General features: G+C 37.3%; 1 protein-coding gene across 2 annotated transcripts; it reads right to left on the bottom strand.

Moving 5' to 3' along the window:
- Positions 1-3,755: 3,755 nt before the first annotated feature.
- On the bottom strand, positions 3,756-14,194 carry LOC121981544 (FRIGIDA-like protein 3). Of its 2 annotated transcripts, none has more exons than XM_042534119.1 (4): positions 14,053-14,194; positions 6,094-7,147; positions 5,355-5,524; positions 3,756-4,376 (listed from the first exon to the last, which is right to left on the bottom strand). In XM_042534119.1, exons 2-4 carry the CDS (start codon positions 7,139-7,141, stop codon positions 3,936-3,938), a joined length of 1,659 nt encoding a protein of 552 aa, XP_042390053.1. In that variant the 5' UTR covers positions 7,142-7,147; positions 14,053-14,194; the 3' UTR covers positions 3,756-3,935. The 2 variants fall into 2 exon arrangements, with proteins under 2 accessions (XP_042390053.1, XP_042390052.1); XM_042534118.1 differs by having other exon boundaries at positions 6,094-7,150.
- Between the last annotated feature and the right edge of the window lie 208 nt (positions 14,195-14,402).

The following is a 14,402-nucleotide window of genomic DNA, read 5'->3' on the forward strand; positions in this document are numbered from 1 at the left end:
TTTTTCGATCCTATATTCCTCGAAGGAATGTACATGTAAACTAGATCGAACATAAAATAAAATTTACATCCATTGATCCTATATTCCATAAAAGGAATGTACATGTATCTAGATCAAAAAATAAAATCCTAATAAAACTAAATACAGCTCCTACTGTATTTTATAATACAATCATGCACACATAATAAATGCCCTTGACATGTCCAAGGGTCCAATCACACACATAATAACTATAAGTCATAATAGTTGGATCCTGCATCCACAAAGTTAGCACATCCTACCCTAGCTCTGATACCAATTGTTGGATCGAAAAGAATTTAGATATCTCCACAATAGCATGATATTGTCCACTTTGGGCCTAGACCCTCATGGCTTTGCTCTTGGACTCTCCCCAAAAGGCCTCATGCTAATGGAGATATCTTTTCTCTTATAAACCTATGATCTTTCTCATGTGTTTTCAATATGGGACTATGTTTGCAACCTTGCAACTCCAACACACACGACGTCCAAGAAGAGGAGAGGAATACGGCAGAAGATCAAGAGGTCTTTAACTACGAAGAAAAGTACAACTAATTCTTTAATTCCGCTGCGTAATTGGTTTTGTTTTCTTTGTGTCAATTTTAGATATCGATTTGAATACCAACACAAGAGGTGGCGATCTTGTGCTTCGATGAAGGTGCACTTTGATCAATCAAGATCTTGCTTGATTGATCAAACACTTGTCAGATCGAGCATGTGAGTTGTTAGGAAAGGTTCTGTGCTCGTACAAAATTTTTGTACAAGGGGTTTACACAGAACAGAATTCCCAGTGCCAACAGAATCTATTGGTGTAGTTGGGCCAACAAGAGGAGGGTGAATTGCCTATAAAAAGAAAATAAAACCCCTTCCCGTTCTTTTGACTTGTATTAGTAGGACAAGTCTTTAAGCAACAACAATAGGCGAAATAACAACTTAAAAGGAAAATAAGTAAGAGACTACGATTTTTACTTGGTTACAATCTAAGTGGTTATTAATTCAAGACAGTTGCAAAGCTCTACTAAAAATGTCTCTTTTGATAAAGGCATAGAAGTCTCTTACACTCTTTGAAAAGCTCAGAAAGTTGCTAGGAAGTTAATACAGAAGTTGTTCTAATTCTTAGCTCCAAGGGTCTTTTTATAGCCCCTGAAAAATCTTATCCGAAGTTAGAAGGCGCCTCCAACAAGATGGAAGGCACCTCCAGCGAGGCAAGCGAAGATAATGTTTTATCTTCGCTAACAATCGCTTTTTCCCAGTCTAAGGCACCTTCCATAAAGGCTCGAGGCGCCTTCAAAGGTTGAAGGCGCCTTCCTCCCAAAAGGCGCGAGGGTGCCTTGAATACCATTGAAGGCGCCTTCAACAGTTGCTACCGAGCTCCAAATTTCTCCTTTGGTTCTTTCGTTGCTCCACTCGCTTGGGTAATTTCGGTCATCTAGAATAAGGATCATCCGAACTTATTTTCTAACCTTCACCTCGAGCAGGCATCCTCCCCGACTTCTCTTCTCTTGAACATCGTGCACGTTCTTCTCATCCACCGGTGTACTCTTCCGCAGCATCTCGCCCCTCGAACGCATCAAGCCCATCGACTCTCTCCTGTGTCATCCTTCTCGCTAGCTGCATCTTCCGCTCGACTTCTTATGTTTTTAAACTCCTTCATACTTAGACACAAGGATCAAATACAACAGGACCTAACTGAACTTAGTTGATTATATCAAAACTATCCCTGAGTTCTAACAGAATCAAATGCAAAAATTAATATATATGTTAAATTGTTAAAAAATCATCCTTACGCCTTAAAAACTGACAATAAACTAATCTTTAGCTCTGATATCGATTTTTAGAATTGTGATACATCAATAATGAACTCAAGGATGCATCTAAAATAGGATTTAGTTATCATCAATTTCTAAAGTAACATTACAAATCGAAACAGTAGTTAGCAAAGGACTGACCTAAATCTATCGCAAATGACTATTGCTTCTTACCTGTCGTCGGAGATGCTGCAAACACAAAATATTCTTCTACAAGAGTGGGCGACAACAATCCGTATTCTTTCTCAATGGGGAAGAGAGGAGATCAATGAAGAAGCTCAAGAACATACCATAATCCATAAGCATCTTTCTTTATATACTAAGTTCATTCTATAGAGACTATTCACATTAAAATTCATCCATCATTAACATCTCATTAATATTAATGTATATACTTTGAATCAACATCTATTTAATTCAAACCTTATTTATATCTAATTAAATATTAGATCACCTAATTAAAATTTATTTTCTTTTAGTGACAATTAGTTGTATATATATGTTAATTAAATATAAACTTACTTTATAGAAATTAAGTTGATCCATATAAATTTAATCGGATTTAGTCCGCGCTGCATGTCCTAGTTGGCTTAGTTGATCGGATTGGATAAAACAAGCCAAGCAAACCATGCAAAAGCGGGGGAGATCATGTCACGTGCATGGGAGTGTAGCCGATGACCGGCTACTAGCCGTCTTGATCAGCTTGCCCAACTAATCCATTCGGTCGACTCAGCCAATTGAAAGGTGAGAGGTGTTCCATTTGGTGGGAGAAGGTGGCATCACATACATCACTTCCTTTCTACATATTGCTCCATACACCAAATAATAATGGCTCTAAATTCTAATTAAGATTTAGGCCACCTAACAATGTGACTTTTCATTATTAGAGTCATTAACAAAGACACTTCAACTGCCTCATAGAACAAGTCAAAGTCAAAGGCATAGTAAGTTACTCTCTTTATGTTTTTGCTTTCCAAGTGGATTAGTTGTGACACTGATCATGACATTCAAAAATAATAAACTAGCCAAACTAACTCGATTGCAATAAGGTAGCTAGGCATATTCGTTCGCTAAAATTAGCTTCTACCTAATTGACGATTCGCTTCACTGACTTTCGTTCAACCGTTCATTGTTTACTCGCAACACTGAACATGCGTAGTTTTTTTGAAAAAGTCTATTGACACGTAGTTTGATATGATCGAATCAATTGTCTTTTGGGCACTCTTGAAAGTCGTGTGTTTTTTGATAAAATGTCGATAACTTTCATCAATGTAAGGCTAACCAACCTCTATAAGTACGTCTTCTCTCGCATTTTCTCAATGCAAAGCCTGATGGAGGGACTAATCCCTTTGATCTACAAAGCCATGATCAAGAGAAAGAAAAGCAAGCACAAATATAGATGCCTTTCCCGATCAAATTCCAGTGGCGACAACTACATGAGCGCACCACCGACGGAGGACCATCAGCCTAATGGGTTGGAGATGACTCAATTTACACATATGTTCATGACACCACCGTCAAAAAAGCTCTTGAGCTTTGGGGAATTAGGATGCTACACAAGGCATAGTTCGATGAGGGAATTCAATCATGATGGTTTATTGTTGGAACCGGTAGCCGAAAGACCACATGTTGGGAGGCAAGTGCCAATGAACAAGTTTTCTAAGGTTAGGAGTCTCCGAATAGCTTGTATTCGTGGATGAGCATGTATTGATTTAGATAGAGCATCTAAGTTTTGCGTGAAGCTCCTAGTTGCTATACGCGATTTGGCTGTTCAACGCCACATGATCGATGAACAACTTTCTAATATAAGTTATCTGAGTGTCGCAAATAGATGGCACTAAAGCCAAACTCATCGCGTTAATAGAAAAAGATCAATGCACAAGAAACACAATTTTTGGTGGCTATCGTCGATGCACCCAAAGACAAAAGTAAAACAAACTCAAACTGGGGGCATTAGAAGGAAAATATCTAATGTCGGAAATGTTACACACACATTAATACAGAGATACAAATCTTATAGTTATGCAGATTTAGTTGATTAACATATAAGACCCCGTGGGTTAAAAAGCTCATAGTTAGACGAGATCATGGTCATTGTGGCTTTCTCCATTAGTGCAAATAAGCAGTCTGGTACTGGACTGGGTGAGCATTTCCGTAGTACAGGGTATGCGTAGAGGAGACGGTGTATGGAGTCGATCCCATCAGAGTAGGTTGATGACTTTCAGCAGCATAGAGATACTGTCTATCGTATGGGTAAGAGAACCGCTCGGGGCTGTCATACGGGTGTGCAAACCTCTCAGGCGGTGTCCGGTAGAAGCTTTTGTCAGGCATGCTGGTAATACGAGGATTGTAAATGCTTCCGCCGGCACGAGGCCTCTTGGACTGGGGCTTTGCAGCTTCAGCAGCCCTCCTCTTGTCAGCCTTTGCTTTCTCTAGCTGTACAATGCGCTTCTGAAGTGGATCAATTGGGTATTGCTCCTCGAGCTTATGTTCCTCAATGCATTTGATGACAGCTTTAAGAGCAGATAATTCACGTTCATTCATTTCATTCTGGAAGAAAAGGATCAAAGTAAATAAAGTTTAGTTTGACAATACAATCACCCAGCAATCATAGACAAGCTATAAAATAAAGAAAATTTAGCAAAGAAATGACTACTTGCCGAGTCATCAAAAAAACAGGTCCAACTGATCCTATTTGTTTTTATGATACTATACATGTCTTGGCTTTTTTTAATAACTCATAAAATCCCATAAGCAATAAAGAAGACATTTCTAAGTTTGTTTCAACTTTCAAGTCGTATTCAACCCATCACAACCCTAGTCTTGTATGTGAAGCAAGCCATGTTAGTGTTCTTAACACAAATTAAACATGCACACAAACCGCCAGATAAGAAGCTTAAAGTGAAGTAATTATTGTGGACAGCGAATTACAGGATTTACTGAGTTTCATTACAAAAAAACTTCACTGAAACTTGATAGTAAGAAATGGCAGTTCCCTTACATGAATTTATCCAACTACAAACAGAACATCACATCATAAGATTACTAATTAATCAACTTCAGAACTAATATCCGAAAGCTTGTCTGGATATAGAAGGTTATCGCATATCACTTCCAACTGAACATAACAGATATTGGAGAATATTTTTCCAATGTCCAGTATTTATCTCGAGAAATGAATATGCATGAATTAGAAAAAAAAAAAAAACTAATCAGTTGAGGGGTAATATTTGATAAAATAAAGTCACAGGAATGACTATAATCTTAATTCAACTGGCGTAATTAAATAATTTATCAATTCACAAAACACCAAATAGTTGGAACACATGACTGGTTCTTGCTGCAATAAGTGGATAATTTATCAATCAATCATTAAACTGACCAAGAAAGCACAGCACACAAATAGTTGAGACAAACAGTTGCAACATCAATCATTCAGCCGCAATTTTCCCTACATTGACAACTAACTAGAAATAAAATGAGGCTAGTTAGTAGGCAGTGTATTAATTCAATATATGAGATCAGGACCTGTGCTCCAGGTGACATGCTTCCAGCTTTGACCTGGGATACTCTTCTTGCCTCCTTTAGATACTCTTTCAGCAATGGCACTGGAGCGAATTGTTCTGTAAGCTCAAATGCATATGCAAGATTAACAGCCTCAATTTGCCTCCCACTATTCTGAAGAAGTTCAATCAAACCTAAGAACAAATGATCCAATTAGAAGGAATGAGAAGGAAAAGGACAGCATGGAGTCATAGATAACTAAGATTAGTCACAAATAATGTTATTGCAAAAACAGATAATCTAATCATATATAGTTTCCTAGCAATCAGACTACCTGTAAGGATCTACATGCAAATGTCCAAATAGACAAAGATGTATATGTCAGATGGCAATAAGGGAATATGAATAGGGAACTATCTAGGGGATTAACACTTATAATTTTCACCATATTAACATATAGGCATGATCGAAACAGAATATCTACTAGAAAATAATTGAATGCTTCAAGTAATGACAGGGGAAAAAATCTATAATAACAATCTCAAAAAGAACTTGTAGCCAAATTTACAATTTTGAATGATGAAGCATTTGAACCATGCAAAATTTTCTCATGAAAAACATATGAACTGAAACTGGAGATCAACTGGATTACTTAAAATTTTCATGTCCTATGTCCAATATGTTATTCCCAACTATTGGATAGGTAAATTTCAACACAAAGACCACCCTTGTAAGGTCTATAGATAAGGTAAAAACAGCCAACCTAGCATCTTATGTGACAAACCAAGTGAACGACACAAGTCGACAGTTTGACGGCGTCGTGTAACAGCTGGCATTAGTTTGCAGATTTCATCTTCCTCAAATTCTGAGATAATATCAAAAGTAGCCAAAAGCTGAAGAAATGCATGTGCTTCCAATGAGTTTCCACTGCTGGCTTCAATGTCCAGGTGATCCAATTTCAGCTTCCATTCCTTGGCTATTACCTTTGCCTTTTCTTTGATATCTGATGTCAATATTTGCTTATCTGATAATGAATCTTGTATGCCATCTGCCAATAACAGTTCAAGTGATTCCATTAACATGAGACAAGTCCTTCGCTGGCCCAAAAGGTTCCCATCCTTCTTTGATCCAAGATTCTCTCTGGTGTAGAAGCCGTTTAGGGAATCCAAAACTAGAGTGAAAGGATTGGGTGCACTTTTAAGTGCAAATGGGAGTTCTTCACGTATGGAATTTAAGTTTTTCCTATTATCTGAGACAAACTTATGTAATCCTTCCACATCCATTTCTTCACAGAGTTTCACCAGCTCTGAGGGATGTTCACTGCCTGCATTTCCATTTTCTGTAGAGCACACATCTAAGCCAGAATTAGCTGGTGTAACACAGCATTTCTCTTCTGAAATAACATCGGCTACGGTATCTCCGGAATCAGCCATGGCATCTCTGACATTAGCAATGGGTTCTGGGGAACAGGTTTTGTATTGGTCAAATAAAGCTGCAAGAGCAGCGTCTCTCTTTTCCTGTAATTTATCAAGTGACGAAAGCTCCTTGGCTACAACAGTAGCCTTCCGTTTCTCCAACATCTCTTGGGTCTCCATGAACTGTGTAGCATATTCCTTCTCCTGATCTTCCAACTCAACAAACCTTTTCTTTAGAGACTTCTCGAGGCCATGAAAATGTTCTTCGAGTTCTTTCCATTTTAGGTTCAGAGAAATGGCACTGTGACTCTCAAGTTCAGCAAATGCCTGATGTAATTGCTGTATCTTTGTAGTAGTAGAATCAATAAGTGTAGCAACTATCTTTGTATCAGCCATAGCAGACTACTATCAGAAAAGAAAAATAAATCTTTAGAAAATGAGCAGTAAATCAAAACATGAACTAGTTGAAATGGAATCAAAGATCTAATGAGTCAATCATCTTGGGTCACACTGCCACATAAAATAAGCAAGATGTCTGATTCAGATAAAAGGTTTCCTAGTGCATAATATTATACCAACAAAGGGCTATTGGGAGGAGTATTATCCAGGCAATAACCATGGTACCACCCAAAAATTAAAACTATTAAAAATCAGTTGTTCATCTATTGATGCTTTTCTAAGATAAATTTTATATTATTGGAAGTATGGTTCCTGTTGCACTAAGCACACTTGCAGTCTGTTGCTTACCAATTCATCTTTCTCTGAAGCTTGGTTGTTTGATAATCTTTCGTTTTTTTTTTCAAAGTACAAAAATCAGAAGTGACACAACATGGAAAGCACATATTTGAAATAACTAGTCTGTGTTTGTCTTATGTATTAACTTGACTGCTCACTATTTCAGTCAAACCATTAATAGCATGTCATCAAGAGACATACACTCAAGCATCTAGGAGGGTGAGTCATATTATGATAATCCACATAATTCAGATAATAAAGTGCTTAAGTGTGAGTTCTAACAATCACATGGCAAGACCCAAAGTTATTTTCCCATTTTAAGGCAGCTACTTGCACAGAATGCCAAATCTAATTCCTTCTCATTTCTGAGCATTAAAAATTTATACATAAAAATCTAGCACCAACAAATGATATGACAAAAGCATAACAATTTCCAAAAACTAAGAATGGGAACAGGAGGGAATAAGTAAGAATGGGAAAGGAGGGAATAAAAACATTTTAAGTTAAGATTGCTGAACTTGAATTGATGTACATAACAAAGGTTCAAATATCTGAAGACCAGTAATGTTGAGGCCTAAAAAACTGTGATAGATAATGGAAATAAAAGAGTTGAAAATTAAAAAACCAAGTTGATAGGAAAATATTTATCAGTTTCGGCGTGGGAACATTGAAGGAGAACGAAAATTTCGACGCCATGCTCCGCGAGCTCATGCGACTCCACCACGGCCATGGGGGTTGTGCGATGCCTCCGCTGCAATCACGGGGTTGTGCGACCCCTTTGCGGTGGCCGCTGGATCGCATGACCCCTCTGCGGCTGCCGCGTGGCCTGGTGCTAGGTCGTGCCGATCGGTAGGCGGAAGAAAATGTTTTGTCCGTTTCAACCGGTTCAACACGATATTTTAATCCATGATTATATTTAAAATTCTCTGCCTCGCTGTGGTTATTACTAGTAAAGACACTATAGACAACATAATTTTAGATAGTAAGAGAAAAATAAGGAAGTTTAAGAGACTAGAAGTACAAGGCATAAGCTGCTAGATCTTTTTGAGAGTCAAGAGCCCTTCTTCATACAGAAGAGCTTTCGTCATAGCGAAAAATATCCCTACTGGTCTCAATTTCAGAAAGGAGTTGATCCACCTAACTCTCAGTCACACCTGGCAAATCTATCTAATTTACACTATGCCCTTCTTTTATCTTTGTCTCTCTCTAAACAAGTATGATATTCTTTCCTAGTGTGACTCACAGACCATTCTCTCTTCTTTCTCCTCTCTTCTTTCTCCTCTCTTCTTTGCCCATTCTCTTCTTTCATCTCCTTCATTACCTTCTGGAATCATAAGAGGTCATCCTCTGCTCTCTTATTTCTCCTAGACTGGCTCCCTGGGTAGCAAATAGCCAGATGCAATCATATCTAAATCAGATAATCTGTGAGAAGTGTTGTTCTTTATATGAAATAAAGCAAGATAATACATATTAAACAATGAATCACTTCCTACGAACTGAGTCACTCTGAAGGGCATTAATGATTAAACCATGCTACTTTCAAGATTGTCATACCAATTACATATTAAAGGAACCTGTTACTTTCCAGTTGTTGGCTTTACCTTTCCCAGACTTCAGGTTGACTGACAATGGCATAGCTAAATGGAAAATCTACGGTAAGTTATGGAATCTCAAATCATTGATCACTTCTGGATCATTTTTCATTCCTCCAATTCATATACTCTCTTATTCATGCAAAACTTTAGTTTGATGTTTGAATGGTTAGATAAAGTCTTTGTTCCTTTTTTTCATATAAGATTTGTTATATTTGATAGATGTCCTAAGACAATCATCTTAGAAATTGTATCATTTGTTAGATAAATAAATTCACTATTTGAGTGTACATTCATTCTCTATGTATATGATTTGATCTTAAACTCGATTATTAAAGTCTAATACAATACATAGTATGTGAAAAATTGTAATTGAATCACAATTAGTGAGAATCTCATCATGTGTAATTATGTACGTATTGAAATTTTCCTTAATCGATGAATTGATGACACTAGACATGAGACTAGCATATGTTATGCTTCTTGGTTTATCCAAGTAACCGGTCCTCACTAGCTAGAAGCATTGAGATGTTGAGAGTGAGCATGTGGATGATAATTATGGATAGCTAGTTCATTGGATGTGACATGCTATGAAATTTCATGTGGTTCTATATATGCGATGAAGATCTCATTGCAACTCGAGTGCAAGTTTCCTTAGACTTGAGGTATTCAAGTCATCTGGGTCATGGAGATATACTTTAACATTTTAGCAAACATCGCCTAGGAGGTGTAACTCTGGGTTGATTGTGTATAAGTCAATATGCCTGAAAATGTTTGAATAGCTTACAGAGGATTCACCACTCCTTTTACAAAGGAGACGTATACCCTAAGGCCTCTTGTTAGGATTATTACTCGTAAGTCTTTGACCAAAGTATAACATGTCAAGAAGATAGTCTTCTTGGACACGTGTTTAGTGTAACGTAGTCAACCTAGTGGGGACTGACACTTAGACCATGTCTTAAACCAAGTGGATATAAGATGAGTGAAAGAAACAAGCACACTATAGTTGCTGAGAATTAGTTTTGGATCAACTATGATTTTCTGATCAATTGGGAATCATGATGTACTACTAGGTGTCACTCATGATCGATTCATAATTAATGGTTAATTATGAACGACCAACATAACCAGGAACGTATGGGGTCACACACACTATGAGTATACCCGAAAGACGTAAAATAAGTTTGAGAATTGGATTCTTAGATTAAGAAAGATTGAATTTGGTAGGACCAAATGAAGAGCAAATATGGAAAATATTTATTGGGCTGGAAGCGATAATGGGCCACGCCTCTTGTAGGTAAGGTTGGATCCACTTTGGTTTAGTTATGAATCAAAATTGGTTGGTTTAATTATGAACCAATTTGATTTGGTTTTGAACCAAACTTGATGCTAGCAGATCGGATTGGCTTATTGAGTATGGGTTTGATCTTGCTTATCAAACCCTGATGGAGGTGTATATAAACCCGAGAAATAGAGTAAAGTAGAAAAACCTAATTGTGAATTAGGGTTTTCTAATTTTTCCTCTCCTTCTCTGTCTCCTGTTGTCGTCCACCACACAAAGGGTCGACGCCCCTTGTGTCGCGCCAACCAGCCGCCAACCACCTCCCTTACCGCATGCCCTAAAGCCCCAACTGCCTGTTGCCTCCCGCTGGCTTCCATGCCGCTAGACAGCAACACAAACTAGCATACAACAAGAAGTAGTTGTCCCTTGGGTATCGTCGGCTGCTTCTCCCCATCACCAACCCTTCAGTTGTTGGGCAGTTGCAAAAGGTTGTTGCCTCCCTCATATTGGTGTCATTGGGTTGCCCTCGCCACCGAGCACCAAATCGAGTTGAGGTTCTCTCTCGGATCATATCGTCTTCCTCCTTTGGCTAGTACCAAAATGAAGACGAAGCTTGTGGCTTTGTGAAGTCATCTCGAAGGTATCTCGACATGGATACGAATAAAGGCAATCCTTGTAAGGATTTCTAGTTGATTTGTTTCCGCTAAATGTCATCCAACCGATATAATCTCAAAAGAAGCTTAATTCTACGATTATGTCTATGCAAGTTTGTTCTGGTGGATGTGTGTGATGCATGTTGTAATAATTTAGGAAATTATTATGCTTCCGCTGCATATTTTTAAAAAACAAAATTTTAAACGCGTATAGAAACACCCAACTCATTTTATCATATAAAATATTTGGTTTAATTGTGCCCACCATTGATATATGTGAAAAGTCAAAACAAAAACAAGGCTCTTTATCTTTTAATTAAGAAAATCTTGTTTGAGTTGGTCATTTTTTTATATTAATTTATCAGCTGGATCTTGCTATGATAGTTCTAGACTAACTAATTTAGGCTAGGTTTTAGATTATTTAGTATTATGTCAAAAAGTTCTTTTCATATTTTGCCAAAGTGTTAGCTAGTATTGGTTTGGCTAGGTTGTAAGATTCTAGAAGTTAGAGCGCACACACGTCACCATTCTTAGTAGGATAATGAGTTTGGCAATCTTGCAATAGTAGTCAATTGCCACTCAATTTTCTTTGCTATTAGCCCGCCAACCAGGTGAGTCAAAGATTGGTAAAACTTAAGTAGTCAAAGCAGACATATATGTTAATTTCAAATACATGGCACTTCAACATATTATACAATAGCCACTTAAATGGTTATATAATCATGAATCATAGAGATTATACTTTAATATCTTGCTCAAGATTTAAAATCTCAACTCGTGCTCCGAGGTTTCAATCTCTAACAAGAACAATATGATTTTGATACCATATTGTGTCGTGTCATAATACTTTTGATACTTATTTAATGATACATTTTTGATACGCTAGCATGTCATACTAGTGCAATTTTACTACTTTAATTCAATTATTAATGATACAACAACAATAACAACCAACTTTATCTTAATAGGCGGTCGTCTATATGGATCCTTCTACACCATTGGGCTCTATCCCTTACTATATCATCATCTATATTTAAATAAATTTTATCTTATTTTATTTCCTAATTATATCTTGTTTGGTCAACCTCTTCCTTATTTAATGCATGTATTTGTCATAGTTTCACATTGTCTAACTGAAGCATTTATTAATCGTCTAAGTATATGTTTATACCATCTTAAATGAATCTCTCGAAATTTTCCTTCTATAGGTACAACCCTAAGTTTTTCTCTAATGTTCTCAATTTTTATCTTGTTCATTCTCGTCTACACACATCCATTTTAACATCCTCATTTCTGCTCATGTGCTCAAGTCCTAGACACTTAGCTCCATATGATATAGCAGGTCTAATTGTCGTTTTGTAAAACTTCCTTTTAAATTTTAGAGGTACTTTATGATCATAAAGTACAACTTTCCTTCATTTCAACCATCTTATGTGTATTTTATGTAAGACATCTCTCAACCCCTCCATCATTTTATAACAAATGATCCTAAATATTTAAAGCTCTATAACTCATTATCTTTTATCTTAACAATTATTTTATTACGTCTAATATTGCTAAACTCAAATTCCATATACTCTGTTTTTACTTTATAAAGCCTAAAATCTTTCACTTCAATGTTTTCAGCCAAGATCACATGATTAATTGCACATAGTATAAATGTAACATTTATTATCTAGTTAATTATTTATTGATAATTATAATTGATGGTTTATTATTAATTTATTGATAATTCACTTGTAATTATAATATAATTTTCAGAAAATACAATTTTCTACTAAATATAAGTATTTTTGTCCTATAAAATATAAGTGAATATTTACATTGTTAATTATTATTTAAAATTAAATTAGCCTAACGCTAATTGATATTTACCAACAATCTATATGTTTGATGTGTAAAATCCTATGAGTTCGACACTAGAGCCCATCTGTGACTTTTGTAGACTTGTAACACTGAAACCCATTGACTCTCGTAGACTCACAACGTCCACATTGGCAATGAAGGCCTCTAAAACTATGTCACAGTAAAGGAGGCGGCGAACTAGGCAAAGGAAGACGCATATGAGGTAGCAGAGGAAGAGGTGGATGAGGCAATAAAGGAAGAGGAAGAGTAGGAAGAAGAGGAGGGAGAGGTTATGCAAGTGGAGAAGCCCGCTTGGAGGTTGGAGGTGTCACAAATGTTGAAGAAGCCTAACTTCTATCCCTATTTTGAGGATTTTGGATAATGGAGCATAATGTCAAGGAGATTTCCTGGAAAATGGATCAAGAGTGGTGTTGGTAGCGATGTTGTACTACGTCTTGGTAGGAAAGACGAATGAAAACTCTCGGCAGTGCTAACTAGCATGACTTGAGATTTTATTCCATGATCCTGCTCAAAGTTGCTCACATTTCCAGTTTCTCCAATTAAACTTCCATGTAAAATAAAAGTGTCAATTTCAACACTTTGCATTGTCTATATGCATCATAGACCGCATACCAAACCACCAAATATGTCAGTTCATATTTCATTCACACAAAGTTGAAATAATATGTTGCCATTTGGGATAGCCTACGCTTGGCGGAAAAAAAATTGCTCCTGTATGTTGGCCTCAAGTCGTTTTCTTGTAGCACCCAACTAACCCAAATCGTAATTTTCTCCAAAACAATTTCCACTTCTCACGAATTATCAGTCTATCGCTCAGGCATCACCTCTAAAATTTCTCCAGTACCTCAAATCTCTAACCGAGACTATCTAGACAAGACAATGCAAGAAGCAAACAATATTCAACTGAGTAAAATAGCAAACACAAAAGGCCCTAAAAAAAACAAACCCTAGAAACCAAACAAGAAACTGAACAGCCAATTTCGAGCTTCAAAAACCGAATTCCAGATACCTAAGCTAGAAATACCAAAGTTTCACCGATATACAGAACTCATTGGGGACAGATCATGTTCCCCAACCTCAGATCGCCAACACAACCCTAGGAACCAAGATCCGACCATAGATAGTCCAACGATGGGACGAATCTCAGAACAAACAGATAGAATGAGAAGGAAAACTCACGAGATTCAGCAGCCGCTAGGGATCAGCGGAGTGACGAGCGGGAGCACCGCCTGAAGCCTCCCATCGAAATGGCGATGCAGTGAAGGAGAGCGTGAAGAATGGAAGCAAGTCCTCGGATGCTTTCCCCTTTAAATAACAACAAGGGGTTGATGAAGGTGGGCTGGACGGCGGTATATAGACCGTTCCTCCTTCGACGAACGGCTAGGATGGCCATTGAGATGAGGATCGGATGATGACGCATGGCTGGAACAGGAAACACGTTTCTAATGCGACCATGCAAGGCCACGCGTGTCCCAGACGTCACAGACCAATTAAAACCATCAAAATTTTAAAATACACATGAAAATATC

The sequence above is a fragment of the Zingiber officinale genome, chromosome 5A (assembly GCF_018446385.1).
Source record: "Zingiber officinale cultivar Zhangliang chromosome 5A, Zo_v1.1, whole genome shotgun sequence".
NCBI lineage: Eukaryota > Viridiplantae > Streptophyta > Magnoliopsida > Zingiberales > Zingiberaceae > Zingiber > Zingiber officinale.